Source organism: Prionailurus viverrinus, chromosome B1, assembly GCF_022837055.1.
Source record: "Prionailurus viverrinus isolate Anna chromosome B1, UM_Priviv_1.0, whole genome shotgun sequence".
Classification (NCBI taxonomy): Eukaryota; Metazoa; Chordata; class Mammalia; order Carnivora; family Felidae; genus Prionailurus; species Prionailurus viverrinus.
Window position 1 is genome coordinate 60,360,037 of NC_062564.1, and position 12,966 is coordinate 60,373,002.

The window sequence follows — 12,966 nt, forward strand, 5'->3', positions numbered from 1 at the left end:
AGACCCCTATATTCAATGTTGTTCCTTTTTAATGAGTCACTGATTTCTCTAATTCTTAAATCATGCTCTTTTGCCTTAATCTCCTTCTCTTTTTCTGCTTCATTATTCTCTATAAGTTTGTCCTCTATATCGCTGATTCTCTGTTCTGCATCATCCATCTTTGCTGCCGCTACATCCATCTGTGATTACAGCTCAGTTATAACATTTTTAATTTCATTCTGGCTATTTTTTGCATCTTTTATCTCTGCAGAAAAGGATTCTAAAGTATTTTCAACTCCAGCTAGTATTCTTATTATCGTGATTCTAAATTCTGGTTCAGACATCTTGCTTGTATCTGTGATGGTTCAATCTCTGGCTGTAGTTTCTTAGTGCTCTTTCTTTTGCGGTGAATTCCTTTGTTTTGTCATTTTGAAGGGAGAAAAGGAATTAATGAGGTAGAAAAATTAAAATTAAAAAAATTAAAATTAAAAAATATTAAAATTATACAATTAAACACACACACACCCACACACAAATAGAATAAATGATGCCAGATCCTAGGTATGTTTTGTTCTGGGTGTTGAAAGTGGTTTCACAGATTAGAGAAAAAAAAGGGGGGGAAAGAAAAAAAAAAGGTAGTCATTTGAGAATTTGAAAAAATGAATACACTGAATTAGAGTAAAATGAGATGATCGAGGTAAAATAGAATTTGAAAAAATATACACAGAAGTAAAGAATATGGTAGAAAAAAACTGAAGAAAAATATTTTTATCAAAAATTAAAAATAAAAATGAATTTTTCTTTTTATATATTCAAGAAAAAGAAAAGAAATGAAAAAGAGAAAAAAGGAGAAAAAAGAAAAAAAGGAAATCGTTTGAAAATTTGAAAAAGTGAATACACTGTAGTAGACTAAAATAAAATGGTGGAAGTCAAATAGAATTTGAAAAAAATTTACATAAAAGAAAAAATATAGTAAAAAAATTAAAGAAAAATATTTTTAATAGATATTGAAGGTAAAAATGAAGTTTTTCTCTTTTTGCATTCAAGAAAAAAAGAAATGAAAAAGAAAAAAGAAAAGAAAGAAAAAGGCGATTGAAAATTTGAAAAGGTGAATACACTGAAGTAGACTAAAATAAAATGATGGAAGTAAAATAGATTTTGAATAAATTTACACAAAATTAAGAAATATAGTAATAAAAATTAAAGAAAAAAACATTTTAAATAAAAATTGAAAATAAAAATGTATTTTTTCTCTTTCTGTATTCAAGAAAAAGAAGTGTAAAAGAGAAAAAAAAGAAAGAAAATTGAATGATGGACCTGCTAACAGATTGAATTAGGACTGAAATTACTTCGTTTTCCTCTATAAGTCAGTCTATGTGGTGCTTTATAGTCCATCAACTAAGCTGGCAGTGAGACTTGTGTTCTTGAAGAATGAGGTTGGTCCAGTTGGGTGGGGCTCAGTGTAATGGCTCTGATTTCCACTAGATGGTGCTGCTAGACTACTTTGGTGGAGCGTTGTGGCGCTCGTAGGTGCGTATGTGCATGCGCGGGAGTGGTAAAAATGGTGTCACCAGCTATCCAGTCTGTTTTCCTGGATCAGCAATCGCACACCCATCCTCTGTCTTCAGCTTTCATCCACTCCCTGCTTTTTCACTGTCTGTGACCAGGCCCCAGGCAGTACCTCTCTCCTGAGATTGGCTGAGATGCGGCTGCTTTCCCCAGCCTCTTCTGAAGGACTGAGGCTTTGACCGGTTCTGCCCTTCTGCGGGAGCGTCTCAGTGAGCAATGGCTGAATGTCATCTGCACCCAGGAACGCTTGTGGGACCCTGCTGCTGCCGGTGCCCCGAGACTGTGGCCAGGTGCCAGCCCGCCCCAGAAAAAGTTCGCGAGATAGTGTAGCAGCAGCTTTTCAGGGATTGTGGAAAATCACAACACGCATCTGGCAGGCTTCACTCTTAACGACCTTGTTTCAGCACCAGCGAATGTGACCACCCTCTGGAGTCTGGTGGGACCAGGTGGCTTCAACAGTCTCTACCAAATGTCCTTCCAGCAGTGGAACCGCTTTTCTCCGCTTTTCACTCTGATCCTGGGGATTCGCCCTTCCCACCAGAGCACTGCCAGGTATGGAGCTGTGGAGTTGCAGACTGCGCTCCCTTTGTTTACAGTCTCAATAGAATTTAAACCCTCTCCTTTCTCCTTTCTCCCTTTTTAGTTTAGTCTCTGCAGCTGTTACCAATTTTCCACTTTCTCTCCAGCTCCTCTTGGGGAGGGGTGCTTTTCGCGTATTCTCCACCCCACCCCAGTCTCTCTCCTCTCTCCACTCACAAAAGAACCTTCCTTCCTGCGCCTCTCGCTCCCCAAGTTCACTTCTTCGCGCCGGGTACCTGCTGAATTCTGTGGTTCAGTTTGTGCAGATTGTTGTGTTAATCCTCCAGTCAGTTTTTTAGGTGTGTAGGATGGTTTAGTGTTGGTCTGGCTGTATTTCATGGACACGAGACACACAAAAATCTTCCATGCTGTTCTGCCATCTTGGCTCCTCCCCATAATTTTCATTTAAAAAAAAATTATAACCATTCTAGGGGGTGTGAAGTGATACCTATCTTATTGTGGTTTTGATTTGCATTTCCCTAATAACTTATGATGTTGAGCATCTTTTCATGTTATGGCACAATATGTATATTCTCTTTGGAGAAATGTCTATTGGAGACCTTTATCCAAGTTTAATTGTGTTGTACTTCTTTTTGTTCTTGATTTGTAGATATTCTTTATATATTTTAGATATAAACCCTTTCAAAATATATGATTTGCAAATATTTTCTCCTATAAGTCGTTTCCTTTATTTGATAATGCTCTTTGGTATGCAAAAGTTTTTAATTTTTTTAAGTTTATTTATTTTGAGAGAGAGAGAGAGACAGAGCACACAGGTAGGGGAGGGGCAGAGAGAGAGGGGGGAGAGAGACAGAATCCCAAGCAGGCTTTGCACTGCTAGTGCAGAGACCAATATGAGGCTTGAACCCACAAACCGTGAGATCATGACCTGAGCCGAAGTCAAGAGCTGGATGCTTAACCAAGTGAGCCACACAGGTGCCCTAAAAGTTTTTTCTGATGGAGTCCAATCTATTTTTCCTTTTGTTTTCATACTTTTGGTGTTATAGCTAAGAATCCATTTGCAAATCAAAGTTAATGAAGAATTATCCCTGTGTTTTCTTATAAAAATGTTAAGATTTAGCTGTTGAATCCATTTGAATAAATTTTGATATATATCATTGATACATTTAAAAATAAATTTTGGTATATGTTGTGACATAAGGGTCCAATTCATTCATTAACATATGGATATACAGTTTCCCAGCATCATTCTTTGAATTCTGTTTTCATTCAATAGTCTTGGCACCTTCTCAAAGACCAGTTGGCCATAGATGTATGGGTTTATTTCTGAACTCTCATTTCTGTTCTATTATTCTATACGTCTGTGCCTGTGCTGGTACTGCACTTTTTTGATTACTATTTCGATTAGCTTTTATTTATTTATTTATTTATTTAAAAAAAATTTTTTTTTAACGTTTATTTATTTTTGAGACAGAGAGAGAGCATGAACAGGGGAGGGTCAGAGAGAGGGAGACACAGAATCTGAAACAGGCTCCAGGTTCTGAGCTGTCAGCACAGAGCCTGACGCGGGGCTCGAACTCACGGACCGCGAGATCATGACCTGAGCCGAAGTCGGCCGCTTAACCGACTGAGCCACCCAGGCGCCCCTCGATTAGCTTTTAAAACAGGGAAATGTTTCTTCCAACTTTGCTGTTTGTATTCAGTATTGTTTTGGGTATTCAAAGTCCTTTGCTGTTCCATATTAATTCAAGGATTGCTTTTCCACTTTTACAAAAAGGGATAAGGGAATTCTGATAGGGATTCCAATGAATCTATAGATCACTTTGTGTAGCATTGTCATCTTATCAGTATTAATTCTTCCAATCCATAAACAAATGTGTACTTCCATTTTTTAGCTCTTTAATTTCTTTCAGCAATGTTGTAGTTTTCAGTGTGCAAGTCTTTAACCTTGAATAAATTTATTCTTAGGTATTTTATTATTTTGGATGCTATTGTAATTGGATATTTTTAAGTACCTTGCTTGTGTATAAAAACACAACTGATTTTTGAATGTTGATATTGAACTCTATAACTCTAAAATTTATTGGCTCTAATACTTATTTTGTGGATTCTTCAGGAATTTATCTTTCTTTAATGTTTTTAATTTATTTTTGAGGGAGAGAGAGAGAGAGAGAGAGAGAGAGAGAAGTAGAGAGAGAGGGATACACAGAATCCGAAGCAGGCTCGAGGTTCTGAGCTGCCAGCACAGAGCCTGACGTGGGGCTCGAACTCATGAAATGTGAGATCATGACCTGAGCTGAAGTTGGATGGTTAATGGACAGAGCCACCCAAGTGCCCCGTCAGGAATTTCTATATATGGGATCATGTCATCTGTGAATAGAGTTTCGCTTTCTCCTTTCCGATGTAGATGCCTTCTTTGTTATTTTTCTTACGTAATTGCTCTGACTAGTCCTTCCAGTAAAATGTTGAATAGCAATGGTGAAAGCAGGCATTCTTGTTCTGTTGATGACTTTAGGAAAAACATTTTGGTCTTTTATCATAATGTTAGCTGTGTTTACCATAAATGTGCTTTATCATGTTGAGGAAGTTATCTTGTCTTCCTAGTTTGCCAAGTATTTTTATTGTGAAAAAGACTTTTTTTGAATGCTCATACTGCATTAACTGAAGTGATCATATGTCTTTTTACTTCACTCTCTTAATATAGTATATTACACGATTGGTTTTCTTATGTTGAATCACTCATACATTCCTGGGGTAAATCCCACTGAGTCATACACTGTTCCAAATCAACTGTCTAATCTCAGATCAATGACGGGCAATGTTACCAAAGACATTCCCAGATGAATTGTCCAGCCACACCACAAATTCATCCCATCCCCCCATACCTGATTCTTTCTAGCCTTGTTTATTCACCCTTAGAAATTAAAAATCCTTTTTCTGGCTATCCTTGAGACTCCTGTAAATCTCGTGGTCAGAGCATTCTCTCTATTGCAGTCTCTTTCCCTACTGCAGCTCCTCTTTCCAATTATTGCACTAGTCCTTTTGATAAAATCCCTCCCTATCTAAGTCTAGATTTGTATTTGATTTGGCAACACAATGCTGTACTAGAGACATAAAAGGTATTACCTAGCTGAAGTGTAAATTCCACAATTTATTGAACTGCTTACAGAAATATATCCTAGCAAGGAAAATTTGTATTTAAATATCTAAATTCTCAGTAAGAATTCTAACATTATTCTTATTAAAAATTGTATGTGAAAAACATTTTATCTGGAAGAATAGCTATACTGAATGTCTCAAACAATTACTACCTTTGATGGAAATGTTAATGATATTTTTTAAAGATAAAAATCAAAGCCAATTTAAAATGATATAATGTCATACACCGTAGCAGTACGTTTAAATCTTGAAAATGGTTTCAGAAGTCTAATTATTCTTAAATGTTTTATGTTGTGCCCAATTACTGTGTTCTAAATGTCCTATATCATTTTGCTTGTAAGAAAACAGGTTCTGAGAACATTTTTCATTTCTCCTGAGACTGGTAGAGACAGATATATAGGAACTGGGTTACAGGGTATTGCAAAAAAAATTCCATGTGGAGTAAAGCACTCCTATCAATTTCACCAGTTCATCTAGATTTATTGCATGTGTCCTCATTCTCCTTGTTTGACTTCATTAACTGCAGCTTCCCGTGATCTTGGATTTGTGTTTTCTCTTGTGTATAATGGGAGCCCTCCGTTACGGACTCACCCATCTCTGTTTCTGCTTTTATTCTTGGCTAGATTGTGGCATCAATCTAGATTCTCTCCCAGATGTGATCTCAGTGAGTATTTCTCCTTTGCTGCTCCTAATTTACTGAGTTTTCAGACACATGAGAGGCCAGGCTTTACTGATGGTACAAAGCACATAACTTCCAAATGACTTTGGTGCAGATGTGAAGAAGGGATGATAAAAACAATGAGCAATGGCTTTTCTGACATTGCATGGGCAAATAATAGGTTTCTTAGGCACTAATACTAAAAAAATTAGCTACACTGCCTTTACCAGAATGATTGTCAAATACACAGACACACACGTACTCACACACGCATACAAGCGTACGCCCAATTTACATCCAAGTCTCTTACGTATCTAAGCCTGACAAACATCTATCGGGTTGCATTTTGCTGTTTCATATCTTCATTTTCTTTTACATAAAGGAAGCTTTAGGTGTTTACTCTGGGTTTATTGCATTTGTACAGAAGTCTTGAAAATTTCTCTGAGGGGGATGGCCACACACTGTGTTTTCTTTTCCCTAAGAATGCTAAGGACAGTTGTAAGCAGACTCTTGCTCTAGGGAATTGAAAGTTCACATTTAAATAAAATATATTTCAACGAAAAAATTTTTTATTATTCCATTATACACAATTTAATAAGTTGCTGATTTGGGTAATAAGTACAAATCTAGCCTCCTATACTTTTATCAATAGATTCTTCTTTGGCTCAGAATGATTTTAAAGATAGCAGAGAAAATATGATTCTACAGTTTTGCTACAATGCTTCTAACAATACAAATTTATCAGAAACGCTATATTTTGACAAGTCTGTAGAGAGGAGTGTGCAGTCCTGCAAATCCATCTCTTGATTTAGTAATCTTCAGCATCACCAGCACAGATGGCGAGCAGAGCTTTCTCATAATGCCCTGAAGCAAAGTTCTGAAAACAAACAAACAACGTATTTGAAAGAAAATGTCTTAGTATTTCTAAAAAAGAAGCGTCATTCCTCTGAACTATAGTCAGAAAGATCCATGGGCCATTAGTGTTTCCAAAATTGTTGTCTTTTTTCATCTAAAGGTTTAATATGTCCTGAGAACTATTCCCAGTGGAAGTTATCGAAAAATAATACCATGGTGATAGGCAATAGAACAGGGTTTCTATAAAGTTGATTTAACCCTGATGTGTATTTATAAAAAGAATAACTTACAGTAGAATTAAATCTCCTCAACTTTAGGAAGAGGTGTCCTAATATTATTGTTATAAATCAGTTTAGAGTCTTGGAGGGGAAACTGGCAATATGTCTCCAAAGACTTAAAAATGTTTATACTCATTAATGCAGTAATTCCACTTCAAGAAATATATTCTAAGGAAATAATGATCAATTATTGACGAACACAAAAATTTACATTCGAAAATATAGACAACTTTATGTATGATAGTGAAAAAGTAAAAAGCAATATTTAATAATGTGGGGTAGTTTATGTATTTTATAACTTATACAGTGGGATACCATAATTCAATGAAAGTATTCCTTTATGTAGTAAAGCATATTAATGTTTACATATATTTTGAAAAAGACAGAACCTACAACATTTCATTACTGGTTATCTGTGGTAGAGAATAAGGCAATATTTATCTTCTTTTTATGGTCTTCTATAGTTTCTAAGTGTTTCAAAACAATAATAGCAATAAATAAATGGAATCATAAAAACTAAGTTAAAAATCAACTATCATATTAACATTCTCTCACACGAAGTCATGTAATAATAATTCACTGCTTTAAGTGCACGTAGTAGTGTTACATTAATTATATGTAAATAACAGTAGACTTTGAGGTGGCTGTGGCTAATTGCAGTAGTTTATTTGTTTAGAAAATGTATTAGGACAGGCAGTTCTCAAAGTTTAGGATATTGAAGGTAGGGGCAAGGAGAGTTTTATCAGAACCAAGGAATAAAATTCCTCTTAACTGTTGCATCAAGTCCTCCATTTGGAAACCAATTTGGCCACAAAAGGCCTAGAGGGCCATCTGGGTTTTTGTGGTCCTTTGGTCCTTGGGCTGTTATGTTGCTTCTGGATCACTCTTTTAATAAACTAAAAAGCTATTTTATGCAATTGAACATTTAAGTGTAAAACAATTTGTATAAGTAACAACATCTAGCTGTGTGCAAAGTAGAAGTGAAGATATATGCTCAGGGCCCTGTGCCTGGTTTAATGCTCTCCTGGTGCCATCCTCAAATTCTTTATAAGTTTTTGGAAGAGGAGTCAGACACTTGAATTGCAGATTGGGTGCCCCAAATTACCTATCTAGAGCACTATATAGTCTAAAAATTCTTTGCTAGGTTTTATCAAAATCCAGACTAAAGTTTAGACATATCAGAATGAAGAAATGGACTTGTTCACTTCTGAATCATTGCTGCTTTGCCCCTTAAGGGGTAAAGAGATGGGTGTGTACACAAAGAATTTTATGTTACTATCAACGTTAAATTCCTCCAAATTACCAGTTTATGGGATTGGACTGTCTGCCCTGCCTTCTATAACAATATGGGAAGAGAGCTGAATTGACCTAAGAAACCTCTTCACAATTAGTGTGGTCTTTTTGTAAAATGTATTTTTCCTGATACTGATCATGCTTCAAAATTTAACTGATAAAGCACAATTACACAAGTAGGGATGAATATTTTACATGACTCTATCAACAATTTTTGTTCAAAACACATCAAAGAGAAATAAATTCTGTTACTGAGGTAGAGGGATTTTCTCATTCAGCACCTGTCGGTGCACTAAAGGCTGTCTGATGTACAAAAGTAGATTATCTTTGTTAGAATAGTTAACTTTTTATTTTATTATTATTTTTTTAATATTTATTTATTTTTTAGAGATAAGTACAAGTGGGGGGAGGGGCAGAAAGAGAGGGAGACAGAAGATCTAAAGCAGGCTCTATGCTGATGGCAGAGAGCCCTATGTAGGGCTCGAACTCCAGAACTATGAGATGATGACCTGGGCTGAAATCAGACACTTAACCAACTGATCCACCCATGTGCCTTATTAAATTTTTAGATTCTAACATGAAGGTGTTTATATTAAAGCTCTTATTTCAGTTTCAAAAGGGACAAAATATGGATCAAAATAAATCATGTGTAGATTTACCTTAATGTCATGAAATAGGGATTTTCCATATCTCTCTTTGTATCGTTTCCTGATGGTCATCAGGTCTATTTCACTTCTGGCAATTAGAATCCTGATTACGGTTTTATTATGGAAACCAAAGTCCTAAAAGATAGAGAAAAGGAGGGAAAAAATTAGAAAATGGTAGAAGTTAATCTAATATAGACTCATCCTCTTTTCTGTGACTATTTATTCCTCCTGTGATCCTCGAACACTGGCATTGCTATCTGGGAAGTGCCCGAGTCATACTCCCAGTGTCCTCTGTGACTTCTCCCTCTCTCTTACTGTGTGTATACCGTGAAGCAGTCTACCTATTTGACTTCTTTCATTTGCTTTACTAATTTATTTTGTTGAAATATACTATTGGTTCCAGATGTACATCATAGTGATTCAGTATTTTATACATTACAAGATGATCCCCCAAATCTAATTTTTTACAATACAGTTTTTTTGCCATATAGTTATTACAATATTACTGACTATATTCCCTATGCTGTATGTTACATCATCATGATTTATTTATCTTATACTGGAAGTTTGTGTCTCTTAATCCTCTTCAGCTATTTTGCCTATTCCCCCACCCCTCTCCTTCTGTGACCAAGTTTGTTTCCTGTACCTGTCTGTTTCTGTTTTGTTTATTCATTTGTCTTGTTTTTTAGATTCTACACATAAATGAAATAATATGGCATTTGTCTTTCTCTGTCTGACTTATTTAGCATAATACCCTCTAGGTCCACCCATGTTGTTGCAAATGGCAAGATTTCATTCTTTTTTATGGCTGAGTAATATTCCAGTGTGTGTGTGTGTGTGTGTGTGACACATTATTGATTGACACATAAGTTGTTTCTTGGCTATTGTACATAATATTACAATGAACATAGGGGTGCATATATCTCTTCAAATTGGTGTTTTTGTTTTCTTTTGAATAAATACTAAGAAATGGAATTGCTAGATTGTATAGTAGTTCTATTTTTAATTTTTTGAGGAAACTCCATACTATTTTCCACATTGGCCGCACCAATATACATTCCTACCAACAGCGTATGAGGATTCTCTTTTCTTTACATCCTTGCCAATCACTTGTCATTTTTTGTCTTTTGACAGGTGTGAGGTGATATCTCCTTGTGATTTTGATTTGCATTTCCCTAATGATTAGTAATACTGAGCATCTTTTCATGTGCCTGGTGGCCATCTGTATGTTGCTTCCAATGGGACTTCTGGAGCTGGTGTGTGGGTGAGAGGCCCAAGCCATGCTGGGCAGCTCTAGCAGGCTGGGTAGAGCACCTGTACCCTGTTCATGTCTCTGTTGTCAAGGTGGAGGGGGAATATGAAACCTGGTGCTCGTTCACATCTCTGACCCTGGAGAGAGTTCCAGCAGTTCCTTGCCTATTTGGTGACTACTTTAAGGTTAATGAATGAATTTCCTTTACTTATAGTCTAGTTGCCCTTCAAACTGCTGTTTCTTCACTGTGCCGAGGGCAGGTCAGTCTGTGTATGGGCCCCTCAGTGATTTCACTTCCTACTAAGGTCCTTGTGTCAGGATCATTATGTTTCCAACTCTCCCATCTTTCTCTATGTTGTGAGAAACATTATCGTTTGTTGTGCAGAAGCTGTTCAGCTTTCAGTTCTTCAAGAGGAACTGCCCTCTGTGTAGGTGTAGATTTGGTGTGTTGGTGGGAGGAGGTGAGTTCAGGGTCTTCCTATATCACCATCTTGGGACCCCTTTCTATTTTGCTTCTTAAATGCCTTGTGATTTCTATTTCCATTGCCACTCCCTTGATGCTGGCCCTTATCATTTCACCCTGATTCTGCAATAGTTCCTTTCTTTAACAGCCAACTTTTACACGGTCTCCCTCACACTGCATTATGAAATGCAAATCTGATCATGTACTCTTTCTAGGTAAAAATTCTTCTAGGCCAGGGAGGCAGGTGGGTTTTGAATTCTGTTAGATGAACATTGGTATGTCTGAGTAAGATAGCAATTGCATTTTTATTTTATAGTCTATTATTAAAAATCGTAAAAATAAAAATTCCAGATATTTGAAATATTTGCCGAATTTAACTCAAATACTGTAAAATACAAAAATCAACTTCTGTATTCTAGCTCCAGAAGGAATATTGCTGGACAGACCAATTTCGATTTGTCTTTTCAAATGGAGTAATGGGGACATCCAGTGGCCAGTGAGCATAATTTTTTTGAGCATAATAAAATTTTTAATGTCTGAATGTTTTGGGAATAGGCCTGCCAAGCAAATTTTCATAATCAATTAAGTGATTTTACCCAAGTTTCCATATTTCAGTTGTATATCATTCATTAGAGTGTACTGGATAAAAATCTCTGTAGATGTTCTTTGATTAACAGTAGTATAAACAGCTTTGGCCAATATTTTACATTCGAGGCTATCATATATCAACAACTCAATTATTCGAATATACAATCTTATTCTTTATCTCCAAACCAGTTGTGAGTACACATATCTTTATTTTTGCATTGAAAGACACACAGAAGGAATAGGATTTTTATTCATTATTAGAATAAGTAGCCCTCTTCTTGGACAAATTTGGAATCAGAGTAATTGTGCTTCTTTTCCCATGGTCATTCACAAGTGAAACTTCATTCTGGTTTTGGGGAAGGACACTATTGAAATTGTTCAATAGCACTGCCCGATACATTATTTAATTTTTTTAAAAATCAAATCAACTTTTTCTGCTTGGAAATAGAATAAAATAGGGGAAGGCCGTGAACATTAATCTTCCTTCTGTGTTCTGAGGATACATAGGTTCTTGTACGTAAATAAAAAATACTCTTTACACAAGATATATAATAGAAATATTCTTGAATATTATATTATCCCAACATGCTAGCTACTTTTAATGAACTTGTCTGTAAAAATTACTTTGGTGATAAAACACTATTAAAATTGTTGTATTACTGACTTAAAAAAATAATTTTCACTGAATTTTTGAAGCCATGATATATATGCAATGATTCATATCAGAACTTTTCTTTTTCAAAATATGGGTCACACACGTTATGAATAAAGTGTGCATTGTCTCATGCATTTAAGTTTTTGTTTCTTTAAAAACAAATGCACCAAAAGATGTGTGATTGACTATCACACTAAACTATGAAAACTATTCTCATTTAATTATAAAATAGATTTAGAGTTTATTATTGTCTAGCCATCTCTTTTTAAGTGTTTTTTAAGATACCACTTTATGTTTAAAAATAATTACTAACATTATTTTGTGTTTTCTTAAAACACTGAATTCTATTTTTGAACCTGTATGCAAATATATTCATTTCAAACAAGAAATGCTCAAGTGAAAAAATGTATTATACACCAGAATGAGACCCACCAAAGAAATAATGCTCTGCTTTCTATACAAATTGAGTTACCTGAGAAGTATGACTCCTTGGGGCCTATCTCCCCCATGTGCTTTAGTTAGTGATTTGAGAAGGTAAACATGATTTCTGGAGAAATTTTAAAAAATTTGTGGGTCATACTTACATGGATTGCATTATATAGCCTATAAGCAAAGTAGGCTGGTTTGTCTCGAACACATAGAACTAGAAAAAATCAGAGAGAAAAAAAGAAAGTTTGAGAGTGACAGTATGTATTTTCTTCAGAATTTGGGAAACAATGAGAATACTTCTTTTTTTTTTTTCTGTTAAAATCCTGGAAGAGTGATACTTTTTGAGTTCTCTGTGGGATCCCTCATTGTACGTTGCAGTAAAATTTCCACATTTAGAATACTGGTAAAACCATAACACATAGAAAAATATAAAGCAACAATATTATAATGATTCATTCAGATTTTCATTTATTCTATCTCTACCTCTTGGAGATCTGTAGTTCCTTTGCATAGCCTAGAGAAGAAAAATGTGTGCTCTTATTTGAAGATTAAATAGATCACTATTACAGATTTTTATTATTGTATAATTCAATGTGCAGTT

At 35.3% G+C, this 12,966-nt stretch overlaps 1 protein-coding gene across 1 annotated transcript in view; it reads right to left on the bottom strand.

The window, feature by feature from the left end:
* Window positions 1–6,713: 6,713 nt before the first annotated feature.
* Window positions 6,714–12,966, bottom strand: part of ANXA10 (annexin A10) — a 98,407-nt gene continuing 92,154 nt past the window's right edge. Inside the window, exons 10-12 of the mRNA XM_047856353.1 lie at window positions 12,521–12,579; window positions 8,991–9,113; window positions 6,714–6,782 (exon numbers count right to left, since the gene is read on the bottom strand). Coding sequence (XP_047712309.1) covers window positions 6,714–6,782; window positions 8,991–9,113; window positions 12,521–12,579 — 251 coding nt within the window. The remainder of the gene's footprint in view (window positions 6,783–8,990; window positions 9,114–12,520; window positions 12,580–12,966) is intronic.